This window comes from Callithrix jacchus, chromosome 15 (genome assembly GCF_049354715.1).
Source record: "Callithrix jacchus isolate 240 chromosome 15, calJac240_pri, whole genome shotgun sequence".
NCBI classification, from domain to species: Eukaryota; Metazoa; Chordata; class Mammalia; order Primates; family Cebidae; genus Callithrix; species Callithrix jacchus.
The window spans coordinates 65,523,607-65,543,809 of record NC_133516.1 but is presented as its reverse complement, the minus strand read 5'-3'; the positions used below and the strand labels follow the sequence as shown (position 1 = coordinate 65,543,809).

Below are 20,203 nucleotides of genomic sequence, written 5' to 3'. Positions count from 1 at the left end.
AGTGTTTAAAAATAACCTTATACATGAGCTCAGCAAAACTAATATCACCAACTGAGTTCAGTTACAATAACGGCCGATTTGAATTCCTAGATGTTTAAATTCTATACTATTTTTAAGAAAGCCCAATGAGGTGATTCTCAGGCTACTTCCCCTATTAAGGAGGTAGTATGGTCAAGTGGAAGCTCTTTGGGACTACGGTAAAAGGTGTGGAGAAGACTACTTTATAATTAGCATATCAGTTGGTTCCTGTTCATGTTCCCAAATATCTAAGATCGGAGCTTGCTTATGATAATGCTTCTAACATTTGTCACGTGACCTTGTTGGCAGACAATTTCCTACCTGGGTAGAGGATATGTGAAACAAACCTTTCAGAAGTAGAGCAAATGGAAAGTTTCTCCCTGTGCCAGTAAAGTTTTACCTTGTTCCCTGATCAAATGGCATGAGATTCTTAATTAAAAGGATTGAAATGAAGGATTTTGAATGTTCCATACTTGGGGCCTTTGCAATTTTCAAGAAAGCTGAGGAACATTTTAGATTCAGCTACTCAAAAGCTAAGACCCTGCAGGGTTGTGGGGTTCCCTCAGCCGTGGTGTGTTTAAGTCATGTTGGCAAATTTCTTGGATACCTTTCCAACCGATATGGGATTTAATTCCTTTTCCATGAATATGGTCCCACCTTAGTGACTTGATTCTATAGAACAGAACATGGATGAAGTAATATTATACATCTCCCAGGGTAGTCATAGAGGCAGTGTTTCCCTCTGGGCTCTCTCTCTCAGTACACACACTTTGGGAGCCCTCAGCTGACAGGAAAGAAGTCTTGGTATTCTGAAGCCTCCATCTGAGGGCAACCTCATGGAGGGACCTCGCAGAGGTTGAGAGAGTTCCAACTGTCCATGTCTTCCCAGCCTCTAGGCCAAACATGAGTGAATGAACTTCAGGTGATTCCAACCTCCAGCCTGCAAGCTCCTCCAAATGACACCAAATGGACAGAGATAAGCTATCCCCACTGAATTCCACCAAAATGGTGATTTGTGAGCAAAATAGATGTTCGTTTCCGCTATATGCCTTGGGATACTTTGATATGCAGCCCTAGGTGATGGAAACATCAAATGTGTACACACAGAATTATCAAGGCTTCTGACATGGGAGTAACCAAGACACAAAGTGTTTTAGGCAACAGCAGATTCAGGACAGTGGCCAAGGGTTACTCAGCTGAACTGTCTCTAAGGACTGAGCTGTGTTGGCTTTCACAGCGGGATCAGCAGATATGGGAAGGCTCTAAATCAGCAATAATCTCTGCCTGGGGTCTGCCAGAAAGTCTGTCCCAATTGTGTTGTTTTCCTCTGAAAGGCTCTTATCCAAAGGCCTACCCAGTCTAAACCCAGAGTGCCTTGTGGAAATCTCACTACTACAATAGAGTAAATATTAACAAAAGGGCCTTGAATTCAGGCACTGGGTTCTTTCCAACACAAATACTCAATAATTTATTTATAAACAGCATCTCCCTATTTCCTCTTATGGTGACTATTTACCATCTTTCCTTTGCAGGCTCATGCATCCCAGAGGTTTTTTTGTGTGTGTGTGTGTATTTTTTTCTCTTCTGGTCTAACATCATTTCTGGGATCCTTCGCACTCTTAAGTTCTGTCTCCCCATACTATATAGTCTTCCCACGGTTCCCTGTGGTGCAGAGTGTGCAGGGTGGGTGTGCAATGGTTTGGATCACTTGCTTTGGAACATGTTTCATGCCATGGCTTCATCACTGGTGAAGCTCTTGGACAAATCATCCAATTCTCTGAACCTGTTTTCTCATCTGTAGCACATGGTGGCAGGCCCTGGCTCGTAGGAAATGTCTTACTCTGCTGTTGGTGGTTAAATATTCCTAATTGAACTCCCCTCCCTTGTTATGTGATGAAGTGGGGGAGATGGAAAGGCTTCATAAATGCTACATGTGTAAGAGAATATCAGTGTGGGTTGTTCTAAAATCCAGCTCTGACAAGCACGGGGTCAAGGACTGGCTCCTTGCAAAGGGAGCCACTTGATCCACAGCTGAGCAGGGACAGAGTCTCAGATGTGTTCATTCCCATTGGAATGGCCTTGCCTGGGTTTTAGAACTGCGTGGGTGCTCCAGAGTTGGGAGCACCTGTCAATTAGGGTCTGTGTTAGGTTTGGAGTGAGGCAGGTCTGGGTCCTAGTTCTGGATTAACTACTCACCAGCTAAGTGACCAGATAATTTCCTCAGCTTTCTGTTTTTTGAAATTTTTGTTTTTGTCTGTGATCCACAGCAGGAAATACATTTCATGTCCTGATCTAACACACACACACACACACACACACACACACACGCTATCTCTCTCTCTCTCTTTCTCCCCCCACCCCCCTAAAAAAAAAAGAGCTTCCAAGAAAAATATTTACTACTCCTAAAACACTCTTCCTTTATCAGTTAAAAAAATTCTGGTTGTAATCCATTAAATTGATGTATTACCTATTGATGGATGTGACCTGAAGTTTGAAAATACTGTTTAACTTTGCTAAGAGTGTCTCTTAATTCCCTCATCTGTAAAAACGAGGAAGATATACTTTGTAGGATAGTTCTCAGGATTAAGTAAAATAACATGCAAAATTTCTGGCACAATGCCTGGCATAACCTAGGTAGTCAATGAATGGCAGGTGACAGCATCATCATCATTGTCATCACTTAACCCATATTAACAAAACAAAATCGAGTAAAACCAAAGAGATTAATAAAAAGCTAAAACTATTCTTTATTATTCTTGCATCCATCTCTGGGCCAAATCCAGCCCACCACCTGTTTTTGTAAATACAGTTTGATGGGAACACAGCCATGGTCATCTGTTTAGATATTGCCTATGGCAGCTTTAATGTTTCAAGAGCTGTGTTAACAAGTGGTGACAAAGACCATGTGGCCTGAAAAGCCTTAAATATTCACTATATGCTCTGCACAGAAAAAGTGTCCCAACTCCTGTTTTAGTCAATGGAATAATATGCAGCCCGCTCAAAAGGAGAGAAAAAAAAGCTTGTGAAGGCCATGTGGCAACATGGGAAAGTATTTATAGCATAAAAAGTGGGAGAAAGGGAAGTTTCCTTGGGGGAAAGAAAAAAGATCTCCTTGAAAGGCACTAAAATATCTCCACTGCAAAGCAAGGGGCAGGCAGATGCTGAGAAGCTGGTAACCACAGCAATTTTGTGGCTGTCCCCAGGCCCCTGCCCATGGTGCCTGAGCCAGGGGTGGTGAGAGTGTGGGGAGCAGGGATTCCTCTGGGTGAATGACCCCAGGTTTGTCTCTGGGCCTCTTACCTTCCTGTCCTCCAGCTCAGATGGGGCTCACTAAGTGGGGAGGAGGGGCAGTTTCAAATTCCCAAGTGGGGCTGGCAGGAAAGCCAGCCAGCCTGCCTGCTGAGCCCACAAGCCAAACATCTGCTCAGACAAAGACTTGGAAGTCCCTTGCCCACAAATATGTCCCTCTGTTGGGGCTGGAGTCGGGCTGAGCCGCCAGCTGCTGTAAGTTTCCATCTGCGAGGCAGACCTTTGGTGGGGAGGGAGGGCACAAAGGCCTTCTGTCCCCCCTCTCAGTATTCCTGTGGGGAAATGGGGCAGAGGGGTCTGACTGTGCTCCTGGCATACCAGAGAATGATTTGGGACCATATTCCATGTTTCTGTGACTGTAAGGAACATCTTCACTTCTCTCAATGGACTCTCCTCCTCCTAAGTTTGCTCTTTTGGCGCGCAGTCACGTGGCCTGAGGGAGGAGTGGTTGGGAAGGGGCAGGACGGGGAGGCGCCCAGCAGGAATGGTAAATGCTGAAGAGTAGAGATCACACTGAAGGCTATAGTTCTGGCGTTCTTTCCCCTTTCTTCAGTTACAAGTTTGGGGTGTGGACAAAGGCGGAAATTCCTGGGCAAAATAGCCTTGCCCAGGAAGTCTGTGAATTTAATTTCTGAGAAAATATCCAGCGAGCTCTCTAAATGCAGGGCAATGGCTTAGTGGAGCTGTTAACAGTCAGAGCATTAAGATCATTGCCCACACAGCACAGGGGCCCATCAATTCCATCCAGGTGGGGAGTGCAGGGCTTGGAGAGTACGTGAGGGGCTCCCATCAGCCTGGTGTGAATGGGTCCAGGTTGCTGTAGTCGGCAGCTCCCTGGCCAAGAAGATCTTTGATACTCCAAAGGTCCACAAGCATCCACAGTGGGTGGAACTGAAGGTGGACAGGGGAGTCCTTTCAGTGTTCTCAGCATGCAGATAAGAGGCTCCCATGTGCTTAGTGGGCTGAGCTGCAAGTTAACCCAAACATGCTGCCCACCCTGGCGAACCTAAAAACTCACGTATACACCCCCTGGCATGGTTGGTCCCACCCTGCCAATGACCCACCCCAGGAAGGCTTAGTCTTTACTCTGCCAGTGAAGCAGAAGGACAGGGGATTGAACCGAAGCCCCACTCTCATCAGCAAGTGGGGTAACCTCACTGTGCCGCAGGTTCCTCATCTGCGAAATGGGTATAAGAACCCCAACCTCTCTCACTGGTTGTTACAAGGAGTTAAAGAGGTTTATTTCTTGGGAGGTTGAGGCAGGAGGATGGTTTGAGGCTGCAGTGAACTATGATCCTGCCACTGCACTCCAGCCTGGGTGACAGAGAGCCCTGTATCTAAATAAATAAAAAATAAAGAGATTGAGACCTTGCGCAGTGCCTACTGCACCCTAACAGTCTCCCACTTCTTCCCTCTATTCTCATCTTGTCTTCTGCCCTCCCCTCCACCCCCGCACAATAGGACAAGTGAGGAAAAGAGAGGGAGACTAAGTATTTTTGAATTGTATTGGTCTCACTGATTGAAAAAGGCTCGCTTCTTCAGGAGTGACTGCCGATGAGGTAACATCTGGGACCGGGATTTTCAGACTTGGTATTGGCCCATGAAGAGGGATTACTCCTACAACTTGGTGGCCGGAGGAACTTCCCATGATATCCCGCCTCTCCTAACCTCAGCGTAAAAATAACACTTTCAGAGGACTGCCCTGAGGTAGGGGTGGACAGCCACAGCTCTTGGTTCATTTCTGAAGTGGACAGAAGTGCCAAGGCTAATTTTAGGTGGCCCTGTCCTGTCAGTGGGGCCTGTCTACTGGCCTGTGTTTGGGAAGCTAAGGGTGGGGTGGAATCTGCTCATTGTGTTCAGATCTGTGTAACTGACAGCACCAGCCATGTGGGTGGGCTGGGCTCAGGCGGCAGTGCGTCCTGCAACCTGGCCACCACTGTTATCTGGGCTCGCTCAGAACATGGCTCCTCGGTAGAAATTCCACACAGGCATTTTGGCAGTAACAGTCCTCTGGTGCGGACATTATTTTCCACTGGTGACAGTTGGGTAGGGGGCTGGGTGAGAGGACTCGGCAGGCTGATCCGCCGTCAATCCCATAGGGTCCCCTCCCAAGGACTCAGAGGAAGGACGTCCCCCAGCAGGTGGACAAGGTGGGAGGGAGCCAAGGGAGCTCATGGCTGGTGGGGGTGGGGGTGTAGAGGAAAGTGGGGCCCTGGCCTCAGACTGCAGAGACTTAATATTATCAGGGATGGAGGTGGTCAAGGTAGGGTAAAGGGTATAGTGTGGTAGATTCTGCACCTGGGCTTCCAGAACTATCCAGGAACAGGGAGGGCTGTGCAGATCGTCCAAGGTTGGCTCCCTTGGGGTAATCCACCCCCACCCTCTGCATAAATAAATAATACATAGAGCAAAGAGGCCAAATACATCTGGAAAATGCCCATTACCATCTAGACTCTCACTGTAGGCCAAATTGGTGATACCATTTCTGCTGAGCTCACATCTAAGGCACTTTTTAACACTGTTAGCAGTGGTCCTCCAAGTGTAGCCCCAGACCAGCATCAGCATCACCTGAGGACTTGTTAGCAATGCACATGTGAATACTCCACCCCACACCTACTAATAAGAAGCTCTGGCAGTGGGACCCAGCCTTCTGGGGTTTAACAAGGCTTCCAGGTGATTTTAGTTTAAGAACCGCAGCGCTGGCCTGCTAAAGGCTCTGAGAAGTTCTGCTGTAAAGAAACCCACGTAGTTTCATGTTCACTCTAATGCCTCCTGAGGCAGCTACATGATCCTTTTATAGCAAAATATCTGGTAGCTCTTGTAGGAATCAGCTCTGGGAAATGGGAAAGAACATAGACTTGATTTTAGGCAGATGTTTGTTTGAATCCCAGTTCTGAGGCCCAGCAGCCTGGGAAGGCACAGCCATCTTGGGGCAGTTGTAAGCTTTAAACCAGATACTTGCTTAGTCCTGTCCTTGGTTCAGGCAATGCCCACGGACTTGCCAATACTAACAAAATCGCAAAGAACACAATTAAGATGATAAACAGGCAGGTGTTACCGATACAGTTCTTGTATGTTCACATGTCTCTATTTTTGCCCTTCATTTTTCTCCCATAAATCCCTTTTAGGTTTTGGGTGTCAGGCTGAGTCCTACAATTTCTTTCCCACACACCTTTATTTTCAAGTTGAATGCCTGGACCACTTCCTGCAAAAATCATTGCCCGTCACCAGGGGAGCAAAACTCAGGCTTCTTGCCTGATGCTTGGCTCTGGTAATTGTTCTTTGCTGTCCTTTTATGAGAAAGGAGAGGGCGCAAGCACACAGGGCGGCCAGCACACACATCCACTTGATGTGAATGCTGGTGAGGCAAGGCAGACGGGTCAGGGAGTGCAGTGCACACCCACCCCTAATGGCGGGGTTGATGGGAACACACTGTCTGTGTCCTGTCAGCCTATCTAGCTATCCTTATCAGGATTTACTCCCCTGCTTCAAGGAGATAAAAAGGGAGTTAAGTAAGGGCACACAGTCTTCTTCCTGCCTGGAACAAGTAACAAGCAGGGTTTTACAACTTAGCATCTTATCACAGAACGGGTATTGGATCCAGGCTCTGCCCCGTAGAAACCATGGGATCTTGGAAAAGTTACCTATTATCCTTTAATCTCAACTGTAAAATGGGTTTGGTAAAATTCACCTTACCAGACAACTGTGAGAATTAAAGAAAGATCCTGACAGTGTGCGCATGGTGTTTGGCACAGAGCTGGGGCTTAATAAATGTGGAATTGGAATCATGCCGTCCTCCTGGGAAAATTGGCAATCCAAATAGATCCTATTTTTTAAGGCTTAAATTCAAACTTCCATTCATGGATCACATATTTATTGAGCAACTGCTATGTATATCAATGACGGCCACTGCAAATAAAGAGATGAACAAGACCTCGACATCTACAGAGGGTGACAGACATTAATTCACTAATTACAGAATTATTAAATTAAAATTATGGTTGGGGCAGGGACATAGAAGTCTGTCTTCCACAGCTAGCCAAGCCCAATCAATAAAGACTTCCTTTGGAATCCCTACTTATTTTCTAACTTTGGCGTTTGCCATGTGCTATCTAGTATTGCTATTTAAATGCTTCCCAAGTGTCACAATTATTTCCTAAAGCTGACTATAGGCAAGGGCCCGGGTACTCAGGCTGCCTTTGCTTTTGTTCCATGCTGAACAAATATGTGAGGCTCAGTCATGAATAAAATATGATCCACATCTCTCTTGGGAATGGCAGTTTGGAAATGCTACAAAGACCTAGAGGTCTCCTTCCAACTTGGAATGATCTAGTGTTTAGAGTTTATGAACAAACAGCTATTTGAAGGTGGATAGAAGGCAGGATCAGGGTGGGGCGGGGAAGACCAGTTTATAGGCCATGTAAGCAGATTAAATTAAAAAATATATATATCCCTAGGACACGTATTCTTCCTGAGAAATGGGACTTTTATGCATCATTGCCAAATCTGTAGCAGAAAAAATAAATCTTGTTCTTTGGTCTTAGAGTTCTCAGATAAAACAGTTCCTTGGATAGCAATCCCAGATGGTGCTGGCAAGATGGGGCTTGGAGATGGAAGATGCAAGTTTTGGATGATTAGCTTGAGTGACTCCCAAGGGAGAAAGAGTCTGGCCCTCTCTGGATGTGGCAGCAGTTTCATTTGGGCTGGCATTTCCCTGGGTTGCCTGCCAGCCTGTTCAGCAAAGTAGATAATGTGCTTGGGGATCTCATGTGCTGGGACTTCTATCTCCAAAAGTTAATTACCATAGAAACAAATGAGGACACTTGGTTGATGGGGCAGGGGGAGCAAAAGGTAAAACGGGGGCTGAGGATCAGAAATGCAGTGCGCACCAGACCCACGTGGTCTAGTCTCAAGCATTCCTTTTGCCTTCTGTGGGGCAGTTTAAGACAAACCAAGCCATGAGGCTTTCATCTCCCCAATGCTGGCTTCTTCTCTTTTTGTTTTCTCAAAATGGCCTCCGGCGGCTCACTCCTCACTGCCACTTCCTATGGGTTGAACCTTCCCTCCAAAAACCCAGGTTGAAACATAATCCTCTGTGTGACAGTGTTGAGAGGTGGGGCATTTAAGAGGTGATTGGGTGGTGAGGGCGCGGGCCCTCAGGAATGAATTAATCCACTCATGGCTTAATGGATTAATGGGTTATTACGAGAGTGGGACTGGCTTCTAACAAGAGGAAGAGAGACCTGAGTTGGGACACTCAGCCCCTTGCCATGTGATGCTCTGAGCCACCTTGGGGCTCTGCAGAGAGTACCCACCAGGAAGAAGGCCCTCACCAGATGCAGCCCCTCCACCTTGGACTTCTCAGCTTCCAGAGATGTATGAAATACATTCCTTTTCTTTATAAATTACCCAGTTTCAGGTATTCTGCTATAAGCAACAGAAAATGGACTAAGACACTGCTAGAGGAAACTTTTGTAAACACAGCATGGACCATGTGATACCTCTGACTGAAAGCCTGTCTGTGGCCTTTGGAATAAAGTCCTAAGTTCATGGCATTCTGCAGTTTGGGGACAATATATTCTACTTGTTTGATTTCCTGGGGCATAGCAGCTAATACAAGCTAATCAGTATTTGATTGATAAATGGATGGATGGACTGGACTCTCTAGGAGTCCAGCCTCTGCTGCCCTCCCCAGCCTCGTGTCCCCAGCTCCTCAAGTATGCCACACTTTAAATCACGTGGGACTCTTTTAATCCTCTAAATGTACTGTGCTTTCTTGAACTCCTGGCTTTTTGCACATGCTCACCTCTTTAAGGGGGTGCACATCCTCCCCTCAAAGCTTGAAGGTTTGGATGGCCCCTAAACATTCTTCAGAGACCAGCTTGTACCTCACCAACCTTTTGAAGCTTACCCTCATCATCAAGCAGGCTTAGATTTCCTGTCTCTAAACCATGTCAGTTTTGCCTGTGACTTCCACTGGACTATGAACCTTTCAAGGGCAGTGGTATTGTATTGTTTTCCATGGGACAGTGCCTGGCACAGAGTAAATGAGCAACTAATATCTGCTGAATGCATGAATTCATGAATAAATGCACGAATGAGGGAACAAAGCCCTGTGATGGGGCCCTGACTGTCCAGCCCCAGTCTTAAATGGTTTCAGCCTGGTTGGAGACATGGGAGAAACTTACGTATTCCACTTCTTTGGACGGGTCACTGAGGCTACCGTTGGTGGTAGGGGCAATGGTCTCTGCCCCCTCTGGCTTTTCCTGTTGCTTCCCCTCCTCCTTGGGCAAGCCACCTTGCCCTGGGAGGGCCACTTCTCCCACGCCGAGGGCTTCGCTCTTATATTGCTTGACAAATTCTTCCATCAGTTTCAACTCATTCTCCAAAAGTCCACGGCAGCGTGAGGGATCCTGGTCATAGATGGGGAGTTGATGCATGAGCTGGCGGCGGCGGTAATAGGCGCCCTCAGTGCCTGTCACTGGCTGCTTCTCCTTGGGGATGAGCTCCATGTACTGCAGGCCCTAGGGAGGAGGAGGAGGAAGAGACAATGTGAGATTGGTGGGGCTTCATCAGTCAAAGAAACTATGACAGAATCTACCTAAAACTAAAAATGCATTCTCTTCCAGCATTCTCAGCAACTAAAAGACCCACAGTCTTTATTTTTTTAACTTAACACAGTTAAATTACTTTTGTAATTTTAAAAAATTACAAAAGCAATACTGTCTGTCCATTGTGACAAATAAAACACAGATGAGAGAAAAAACTTTAGTAAAGGAAAAACCTACGTCTCTTAGGTACCATGTGTATGTAGGAAGTGTTCTATGTCTCAATCTTGGTGCTAGTCATGGAAGTGTATCTGTGTTAAAGCTCGTCAAGCTGTACACATTAGATGCACGCACTTTGCCATAACATACTGTATGATCATGTGCTACATGATGGCATTTCAGTCAATGATGGGCCACATACACCACAGTGGTCCCATAAGATTATTATGCTTTATTTTTACTGTACCTTTCCAGGTTTAGATATGTTTATACACACAAATAGTGACTGACCATTGTGTTACAATTGCCTATAGTATTCAGTACAGTCACATGCTGTACAATTTGTGTCCTAGGAGCAATAGGCTATGCTGTGTAGCCTAGATGCGTAGTAGGCTACACCATCTACGTTTGTATAAGTGCATTCTTTGATGTTCACACAAAGACAGTATCACCTAAGGATGCGTTTCTCAGAACAAAACCCCAGCATTAAGTGGAGTATACTGTCCTTTGTTTTAAAAAGCATTTACAAAACTCACACCTTATTGGCTCATGGTAACAGTTTGCCAACAACTTTGTGTTTATCCTTCCAGACTATTTTCTACGTATATTTATTAAATAAGGGCACTCAGTCTTCTTTCTGCCTAGAACTAATAATATGCAAGGTTGTACTTGATCTACTTAAATGCTATTTTCTGTGAGTATACCATTTAAAATGGGTCCTTGGTCAGTGGATTCTGTTTCTCCTGTGACTGTGCCAGCCCATGTCATGGTGTGGAACAGAGAACAATCTTGGGTTTGAGAAAGAGATACTTGTTTGCATCTGCTAATGCGTGCTCTATCGGTTAAGTGAGTAACTCTCTACTTGCTAATAATAATTATTATTATTTTAACACTTATTCTCCAAGAAATACTGTAGTTACCAATTTTGGGTGGCACTGAAAAGAGAAAGGAGTCTACATTTACTCATGGGCTAGGTATTCCATCAGAATTTGAATAAAGCTCATTTTGCTTTGTTCTCTGACTTGCAATTAATGGTAATAGTTACAACTACTAGTTTGCCTCTATCCCCAAAGAAAAGTTGCTGCTTTTAAACCTCTTCTCTACTATCATTTACGAGATGGTAGCCAATCGATAAAACTCTTACAGTATAATGACAGCAGTAATGCCAGCTGGCTACCCTCATGAAACCTGTGTTCCACTCAGCATTCTCTTCTCTCTGGCTCCACAATTGATGGGATTGATTTCTACCTTCACTCATGGAATTACTCCCCCCAGAAGAAAAAGCCCTCTCTCGTCTTTACTATTCTTACAAGTAGCATTGTATGCTTTGGTCTTTCCCTAGTCCTTAACCATCCCTAGTGTATCTGAGCTGACCCTCTAGTGGGACTGTCCACTCCCTGAGGGCAGGCCATATTCCTTCTACTGTAGTAGCTAGAGCAAAAGCTGTGGAATCAGCTTGTCCTGAACCGAAATCCTGGTTGTAGGCATGCCGGTGGTGTGACTGCAGCCATGTCATGCCTTCTCTCTGCACAGATTCTTCAGCTATAAAAATGAGGATGGTAACCCTAGAGTGGCTGTAGGATTACTTAACAGAACCACAGCACATACCAAGCTGGCCCAGCCATGGCCCATGGGTCACATGTGGCCCAGGATAGCTTTGAATGTGGCTCAACAGAAATTTGTAAACTTTCTTAAAACATTATGATATTTTTCTGTGATTTTTTTCTTAAAGCTCATCAGCTGTGGTTAGTGATAGTGTATTTTATGCGGGCCCAAAACAATTATTCTTCTTCCAGAGAAGCTAAAAGATTGGACACCCAGATCTACATGCTTCTGACTTTCTCTTCTCTTTGCTTTTCTATCTGTGGCTTTTCTCTTTTCAAATCTCTGACTACAGTTAGACTCACCAGCTACATGTGTCAAAGCAGTGTCTCTCAATGAACACAGTGTACAAAAACCATGTGAAAAATTACTAACATGCAGATTCCTAGGAACCAAGCCCCACTCAAGATCTCCATGTAGTAGGTAAGGTATGGGGTATAGGCATCTGCATTTTTAACAAGAATCCTGGTAACTCTAATGCAAGAAGTTGGCTCCTGGATCTTACTTGAACTACGGTTTCAATAAAATACTGGCAAACAAACAAATGAGTGAAATAAACAGCTGGATTCTCAGGCACTGGACAGAGATCTGAGGAAAGGCTGGTGGACAATTCCTAGCTGCTTTAGGCTTTTGCAAGTCTTAAGGATTCTCAAGGAAGAAATGTGAATTTTGCTAATACCTGAGAGAGACCTAAATGAGCTCTTACTCTGCTCCACGTTATAGTCAGAGATTCACATTCTTGATCAGAATGGTGTAATTTAAGTAGATGCTCATTTTAGATTTGCTGGCTTTGCAACATGAATTTTGTTTTCCTCAAAACTGAATCTTTTTACTTCATTTCCCTCCTGGGTAACATTCCTAATTAAAAAAAAAAAAAGTCAACCTTGTTTAAAGTTGCTTTTCCTTAGAAAAGTATAATTAAATAATGATGAACCTAAGGTATTTCATGGTTTAGTAATTAAAAAATATGCAAAGGCAACTTCTAATAGAATCGACAAGGTCTCAGGTCGGTAACATTTCCACATCAATATGACTGGTAACTATCTGAATATTAATGTGTTCACAGGTAACTGTCCAATTTGGCTTCATTTATATATTTGTTTTTATTGAACCGAAATCTTGAAATCTTACACTTGGGTGAGTCTCAGGGATGAGGAGATTAGGGGAAGGCAAAAGTCAGGGCCACAGCCTGAGAAACTGTGAGAGGCAAATTGTTTATCCTGGAGACAACCATTTTCCATTTCTGTGCCTGACCCTGACTCGGAACCTTAGCACCAGGTCTCCTGATTCCCATCACCCAGGTGGTCGCTGCTAGGTTTATCCTCTTAGAACCCATCTGCCCCATAGCTTATCACTTGGGGCTGGACTCTTTTGGGAATTGTGGGAGTGAACATGGAAATTCATACTGAAATTCAAATTGTACAGTCCCACTGTTTGATTTTAGGAAGCAGGGGTGAAGAAGCTGGGATTGTTGTGGGGGCAGTGGGGGGGAGTACAAGACCAGAACTTGGTACCTGCTGGGGTAAATAAATTCTGGGAAACAGCATAGAAAAGGCAGAGGCAGGTGACCTGAGCTCCTGTGAGACTCAAATTGTGGGGTGGCTGCAAATGCCCCATTGGTGGCTCTGCCCTCGATCCCAGAGGACACCTGTCTGAGACACCTTTTGGCACTGTAGGCTCAGAGCATGCTGGCTAATCCCAGGTATGTCTGCATACTCCTGGATGCTTTTCAAGGTGCTTCCTCAGACACAAGAGACACCCTGGTTGGTGGAGTGTCAGGAAATCTGGGTTTTAGGTCCAGTCCTCCTGCTGCTTTGGAGGATTGCTTGAGGCCAGTCTGGGAAACAGAGAGATCTTATCTCTACAAAAATTAAAAAATCAGCCTGGTGTGGCAACACATGCCTTTAGACCTGGCTACTTTAGTACTTCAGAGGTGGGAGGATCGCTTGAGCCCAGGAGCTCAAGGTTAGAGTGAGCTACAATCACACCACTGCAGTCTGGCCTGGGCAACATAGTGAGACCCTGTCTCAAAATCAATCAAACCCTGTCTCAAAATCAATCAATCAATTAGAAGTTTTACAGTTTCTCCTGGGTGGCTCTGACACAGGACATCCCAGGGTTGGGGCTTCTCTGGGATGTAGCCATCAGCGACAGTGGAAAGTGGTAGCCTGACAGCCAACAGGCCGGGCAGGCACAGGGTCCTGTGGAGATGCATTAGGGTGTAGCCTTGGGTGGCAACTTTGTTCACACTATCCCCTTCCTATTTTTTGCCCAGGTCTTCCAGAATCTAAAGAAGGATTTTGGAGAAGTGGAAACAAGGGTGGGGCTCACTCTGCTAGAGAGGGTATCAAGCCTGGCCAGCATCTTATTAACACCAAGTGCTGAAGCAGCCCCGTCCAGGCTGATTCAGCTCATGGGAGAGTAATTACCCCTCCTGGGAAGACTGCTGACTTTCCCAGGTTCATCATTGTCAAGGATGATAGGAACAGCCAACAATTAGGGAGGGCTTTCTATGCTCCAGGCACTCCTCCAGGTGCTACACACTTCAACCCATTAATTCTCACAACAACCCTATGAGGAAGATTCTAATGTTACCTCTTGGAAAACAGAGGCACAGAGAAGTTAAGTAACCTCCCCAAGGTCACACAGTTAGTGTGTGATAGAGACAGCTTTGAATCCAGCAGCATGAGTCTCAAGCCCTTCTCTGCTGCCTCTCTAGCAGATGGATGTTTTCAAAGAGGAAAAATGTTCCCCAGTCACTGGAGGCATTTCCTTTTATCATCATTTTAGAGTTAGTGGGGTATATAAGCATCAAGTGGTACCGGGATCCCCCATTCCCTGGATGTGTCTGTTTCTCTGGCTTTCTAGGGCCTATACCCCTTCCCTCTAAGCTTTACAGTAAATGCTGTGCTAGGGATCCTGGGGCAGCGGGTCTCAATAGCCAGCTACTTGCTGATCCCCGTGTTCATAGTGTCCTTTCATAGCTCTGCACTGGCTTTGGGTGTCTGTGAATGTAGGGCTAATGGGCTTCCTGGCTGGAGCCTTGGAGAAAGGGAGTTTCCCTTCCCAGAGACCCAGTGTTCCTTTTGCAGCTCAAAGCTCCAGCTGGGGCTGGGTGTGGTGACTCACACCTGCAATCCAAGCACTTTGGGAGGCCAAGGCAGGGAGATTGCTTGTGGTCAAGAGTTTGATACCAGCCTGGTCTACATGGTAAAACACTGTCTCTACTAAACACACACACACACACACACACACACACACACACACACACTAGCTGAGTGTGGTATGTGTCTGTAGTCCCAGCTACCTGGGAAGCTGAGGCATGAGAATCGCTTGAACCCAGGAGGCGAAGGTTGCAGTGAGCCCAGATCCTGCCACACTGCACTGCAGACTGGGTGACAGAGCGAGACTCTGTCTCAAGAAAAAAGAAAAACAGAAAGCTTCAGCTGGGTGTCGGCTCTCTGCCTTTGCATTGTCAAGGCCACTGCATCCAGCTGCCACTGCTGTGTACTTTGTGATGCCTGGCTGGTCTGAGACTCCCACCACTGCTCACTATTCACAAATGTTGCCAATCAAGCCCTCACAATCCCCCTTCACATAGCCCTCCAGGCCACCACTATTGACTGGCATGGACTTGGGAAGGGGATAACAGGGATAGAGGCTTGGGTGGGAGTCAACCACCCGTCACTGCTCTGACTCTGAAAGAGAATCTCCCAGGTATCTCTCTGATACCTGACTACGTTATGTTACCTGCGTCGGATACCTGACTATGTCACGGGAGCTAAGTCATGAAAATGCCTTTGTAAGTAACTTTTAGCAAGAGGCATTTTCTCAGACCAGTTGGAAAGGTTGGTTTAGGTTTTATATTTTTCCTGAGGACCTTTCTGAGTTATTTGGTGCCCTGCAACCTCGTTGGAACATCTTGGATGGAGAGGTTCCAATAATCTGTCTGTATCAGGAAAGAAACTAAAAATGCAAATTGAAGTGGAAGGGAAGGTGCTCTTACACCCTGGGGGATAGACAGTGAAACACAGATGGGCTCTGGAATCCGGAGACCCTGTTCTGATTTTTCTCTTCCGGATTTTTCTTCTGTCAGCCAAGAACAGTAAATGGGCTTAATCTGACAAGGCAATCCCAGTCCATAGTGGTGACCTAGAGTGCTATGTTTGGAAGGGTCCTGAGGGCCAATGAGGACTCAATGAGAAACAACACTGACTGATCAGCAATGCCTGCCATAGGTGTGGAAGCAGAGGGCAAGGTATGAGTAAGTGCCACCCCTGCGCTGGCTCCTCATGGGCCTCAGTCTTCTCCTCTGTAAAATGGGCCTCTGACATACTCAGCACAAAGGGAGTGGTGAGATGTTCATGAGATACATAGACAAATGCTCATGGATGCTGGCTTCCTTTGTCTTCTCCCTCTTTCCTTCCCCCAAATCCTGGCTAGCTTTCAAAGACACACTCAGGCCGCTTCTGTTCATGATAGCCTTCCCTGAAAATGCTAATCCAGGGTACCTGCTCCTTCCTGCCTCCCCTCCCACCTGCCAGTTTTCTTGGCCTGGCCTGGATTGGTGGGAGAGCCCAGATTTTGGAGTCAGTGTGATCTGAGTTCAACACCTGGCTCTGTCACTTAAATCAGCTGTGGGACATTTAGCTAGCTGCATCACTGCATCATCTCTCTGAGCCTCAGTTTCCTTCTTTGTAGATGAGGGTAATAATAGTATATTTCTAACAATGCTGGAAAATTAGATGAGATTGTGCATGGAAAGCTCCTTGCACAGTAGCTGATACACAGTAAATACTTAACAAATGTCCACAATTAGGCTTATTGTTATCAGCATTTAAAGGCTCAGGCTTTCATTCTCGTTGCAAAGGATGAGAGATCGCAAAAATCAGTCCCATTCCCAAAATATAATCAGTCTTGATCATTTGGTGATTTAAAAAAACTTGGGAAGGTGAGTGGGAAGGGAGAGTTGTCCAATCTCAGTGACTTGCTCTGGGCGCCCAGGTACAGAGCAGACAGAGGGGTTCTTTATAGCCATGTGGTTTTATGAGCCAGCATTAATCACTGCCTGCTGATCCCTTACCCTGATTAGTCCGGGGTCGATATGTTTGGGGTTTTCACCAACTGATCCCTGAAGACCGCAGCCAGCTCTTTCATGAGCTGCTTGCTTTAGTTTCCACTGACATCTGGAGACCTCTTGATAGCTTACCCAGACCTGGAGGTAGAGGGAGATCTGAGTTCTGAACTACTGGGCATGTGGCTCTGCTGTTGTTCTATGGCCACGCTCTGTGGCCTGGGACCAGCCCCTGTCTAGCACTAAAAACTTTTGAAGGACAATTAACCATTCTGTGTTTCCTTACATGTAAAACAATTCCTGCCTTACAGGATGATTGAGTTCATGGATGCTGAAGTCTTTTAAAATGCGGTTTTTCTTTTCAAAAAGTACAGATTAAGAAAAAAATCTTAGCCTCTCTTTACTTTATCTGGAAGGGATGGTCCCCGCTTAAGGCAACAGCTTAGAACCGTGCCTCTCAAACTCTCTATGGTGAAGGATCAAGGTTTGTTTGTTTTTCCACTCATTGCAGAGTGATTTGTGGTCTCTCTCATGTGATTAGAATGTAGCGCATGCTCCATGAGATTTCAGTGTGAGTCTGACCACAGTGGAATTCTGTTCAATGGGATGAGTTCTTATCTCATCACACAGTTGGATGTCAAATTGCTGTAACATTTTCCCAACGTATATTATCAATGTCTGTACTTTTCTCATTGTGTCCAGGTTGCAAAGACTGTGTGGAACAGCTCCAGTCCACAGCCCATACTTGGAGCATCTCTGACTTAAAAGGCTATGACATTGCAGTAACACTTGTCACACCTGTTCTACACCTTGCACTGTGCTGGGTGCTGGATGTTATGGTTGACAGGACAGGCAGGGTGTCTTCCCTCATATCTAGGCACAGATCTAAGATAGTCCACTTGCAATAAAAGTTTTTAAAGAAACCAAAAGAAAGAAAAAATGTGATAGGATGACAGGTGGCATCTATTGTAAATTGAATACCTGGGGAAGGACTATTTGGGAAGAGCCCAACCATGTGAAGAGCAAGAAAAGAACCTTTCAAAAAAGAGGAGCAGCAAGTGCTAAGTCCCCACAGAGGGCAAGAGCTTGGTGTGTTCTAGCATTGGAAGGAGGAAGTCGGAGTGTCATGAGATGTTGAGATGTTGGGAGTGAGAGCACGGTGATGGCAGTCATGGAGGAGCCTGAAGGATAGGGCTATGAAGGGCTCTAAAGGCACTCCTTTTCTTCCAGAAAATATTCAACTAAATTCCATGCTTGCATTTTTAAAATTGTTGAACCTTCTACAAATCTCATTAACTTATAGAAATCATCCAGCCTCTTGTTACTCCACATGTGGGGTTCTGGGGACTAGTAGCATCAGGATCACCTGGGAGTGTGTGAGGTATGCAGAATCTCAGGATGGCCTTAAACCTGCTGGATGCATTTTGATGAGCTCCCCAGATGATTTCTACACATGTTGAGATTATAGGAGCCCCAGTCTGGTGCATTGGATCTTGAAGGTGGCTGCAGAGGGAGTCATATGAAATGCTCATATCTGATGAGTTGGATTCTGTAGTTGGAGCTTCTGACTCAGTGGCCTGGGATGAGACCTGGGCAGGGAGACCTTGTGCAGATCCCAGGGATTCCAGTGAGCGGCGAGGGTGTAACCTTGTGTAAGTCACTTGCTCTCTCTGGACCTGTGTTCTTTCTGCCCTCCTTACGGTCTCTCTGATCATTTACTCAAGATTTATCTGGTTGCTTTTGTTCAAGGTTGTGTAAAACCAGTTTAGTTCTCCCTTCTAAGACCAAGAGGCTTCAGTAGTTAGGCAGAAGAGAGAACTGTTTCTCTGCTCTCCTACAGGTTTGCAAAGGGCATGTACCAGGCAACTTTGAGGGAAAATGAATATCTTGCAGATGGAGACAAGCACTCAGAATTTTGGGTGATAAAACTTGTTCAGAAGTGAGGACCCCAAAGGGAACAGCTCTGTACTTGAGCTGCAAGGCCTCTTAGGGGCCATATGAGCACCTCTACCCATTTCATGGATAAGGAAAATGGCGGCTCAGACCATCATTCAACATCACATGATATAAGGGCAGGGCTAAAACCACAGCCACTTCTGCCATTTTTGTGACCTTGATCTCTTGCCACCCCATGTTTAAAGTTCAGGAACACTTGACATGGCTAGTATTTATAAGGATAGGAAAACAACTGCTTGGTTAGGGGAAGCTATCTTACCAGTTTTTGGGTGACTCCAGGAGGAGCCCACTCGTAGGTGATGGTGTCAAAAGTGGGATCTTTCCCAGTGGCAATAGGGTTGGTCATGATCATCCGATTCCTCTTGTAAATCCGGATGCCGTCCCCGCCTTTCACCCGGGCAGTGAGGGTGGAATACTTGGAGTCCATCAGCAAGCGGCCAATTTTCCGATCGTCTTCTAGGTCAGAGGTTAGGCAGTGGTCCTCTTGGCTGCATTTGCAAGACTTGCATATTTTCCTGGGGGTGGGTGGATGAGGACGAGTGAGATTAACATTCAGGAAAGAGAGGCAGATTCTCCTGCTAGCAGCTTCTACCCTTTTGAAAGCAAGTTAAAAAATTTAAGTTAGAAAGGTTAGCATCAGACAAATGGTAACCTGAGACATAAAGGGCTTTGGAATTGGGACCTGCATTTGGAAATGATAGTCTTTATATTAATCTATCACTGAGGAATAGGATATAACTTTTGCTGATAAAAACAGTGGCATGTTTTCCCTCCTGGTGGTTGCCATGGCAAAAGCTGATTCATTCATCGAGATGCTCTAAAGCTGGGCTGGAGTCTGTGTGGCCCATAGCCTAAACCTGGCCCATAATCTGCTCTTGTAAATAAAGTTTTATTGGAAAACAGCCATGCCCATTCATAAAGCTGGGCTGGAGTCTGCATGGCCCATAGCCTAAACCTGGCCCACAATCTGCTCTTATAAATAAAGTTTTATTGGAACACAGCCATGCCCATTCATTCACATATTGTCTGTGGTTGATTTAAGGTAACAACAGCAGAGTTAGTAGTTACAACAAAGAGCATCTGGCTCACAAAGCTTAAAATATGTACTTACTTTCTCCCTTTACAAAAAAAATTTGCTAACTCCTGCTCTTAATAATTATTAAAATTGTTTCCCAAGATCACAGCCCTGGAGCTTCAGCAACTTTTAAACTCTTTAGCATGCATACTGATGTTAGAATACAGTGGACATTTTCTTCAAGAAATTTGTGAACAGAACCCAGCGGGGAGAGAGTGAGCTGAGAAAAACCCTCTGGGTGGGGAGATAGAAGTTTTTTGGGAAGGCTTTGTCAGGAGAAGGAAACACATCCTGGGGATGGTCCAAATATACTAAAAAGCCTTATGCTTCTCTTTGACAGTTAAAAAATGTGTGGCTACTTGGTGGCATGCTGTTAAGGTTTAGAAATCCAGAGAGTTCTAT

At 45.5% G+C, this 20,203-nt stretch overlaps 2 protein-coding genes across 13 annotated transcripts in view; one reads left to right on the top strand and one right to left on the bottom strand.

The window, feature by feature from the left end:
- Window positions 1-20,203, bottom strand: part of LMCD1 (LIM and cysteine rich domains 1) — a 64,019-nt gene that overhangs the window by 9,195 nt on the left and 34,621 nt on the right. For 2 of the 3 annotated variants that reach the window (XM_002758593.6, XM_017965044.4), the window contains 2 exons: window positions 18,986-19,241; window positions 9,516-9,851 (listed from right to left, as the gene is read on the bottom strand). In XM_002758593.6, coding sequence (XP_002758639.1) covers window positions 9,516-9,851; window positions 18,986-19,241 — 592 coding nt within the window. Of the gene's footprint in view, window positions 1-9,515; window positions 9,852-18,985; window positions 19,320-20,203 lie in introns of all 3 variants that reach the window. The other variant, XM_008982075.5, reaches the window with a different exon arrangement.
- The window catches only part of LOC100391280 (coiled-coil domain-containing protein 14), a 193,947-nt gene that overhangs the window by 147,137 nt on the left and 26,607 nt on the right, over window positions 1-20,203 (top strand). For all 10 annotated transcript variants that reach the window (XR_013527477.1, XR_013527474.1, XR_013527478.1 and 7 more), the window contains one exon: window positions 1-20,203. This exon is cut by the window's left edge; it is cut by the window's right edge and continues 26,607 nt beyond it. The gene's annotated coding sequence lies outside the window, so the exon portion shown is untranslated.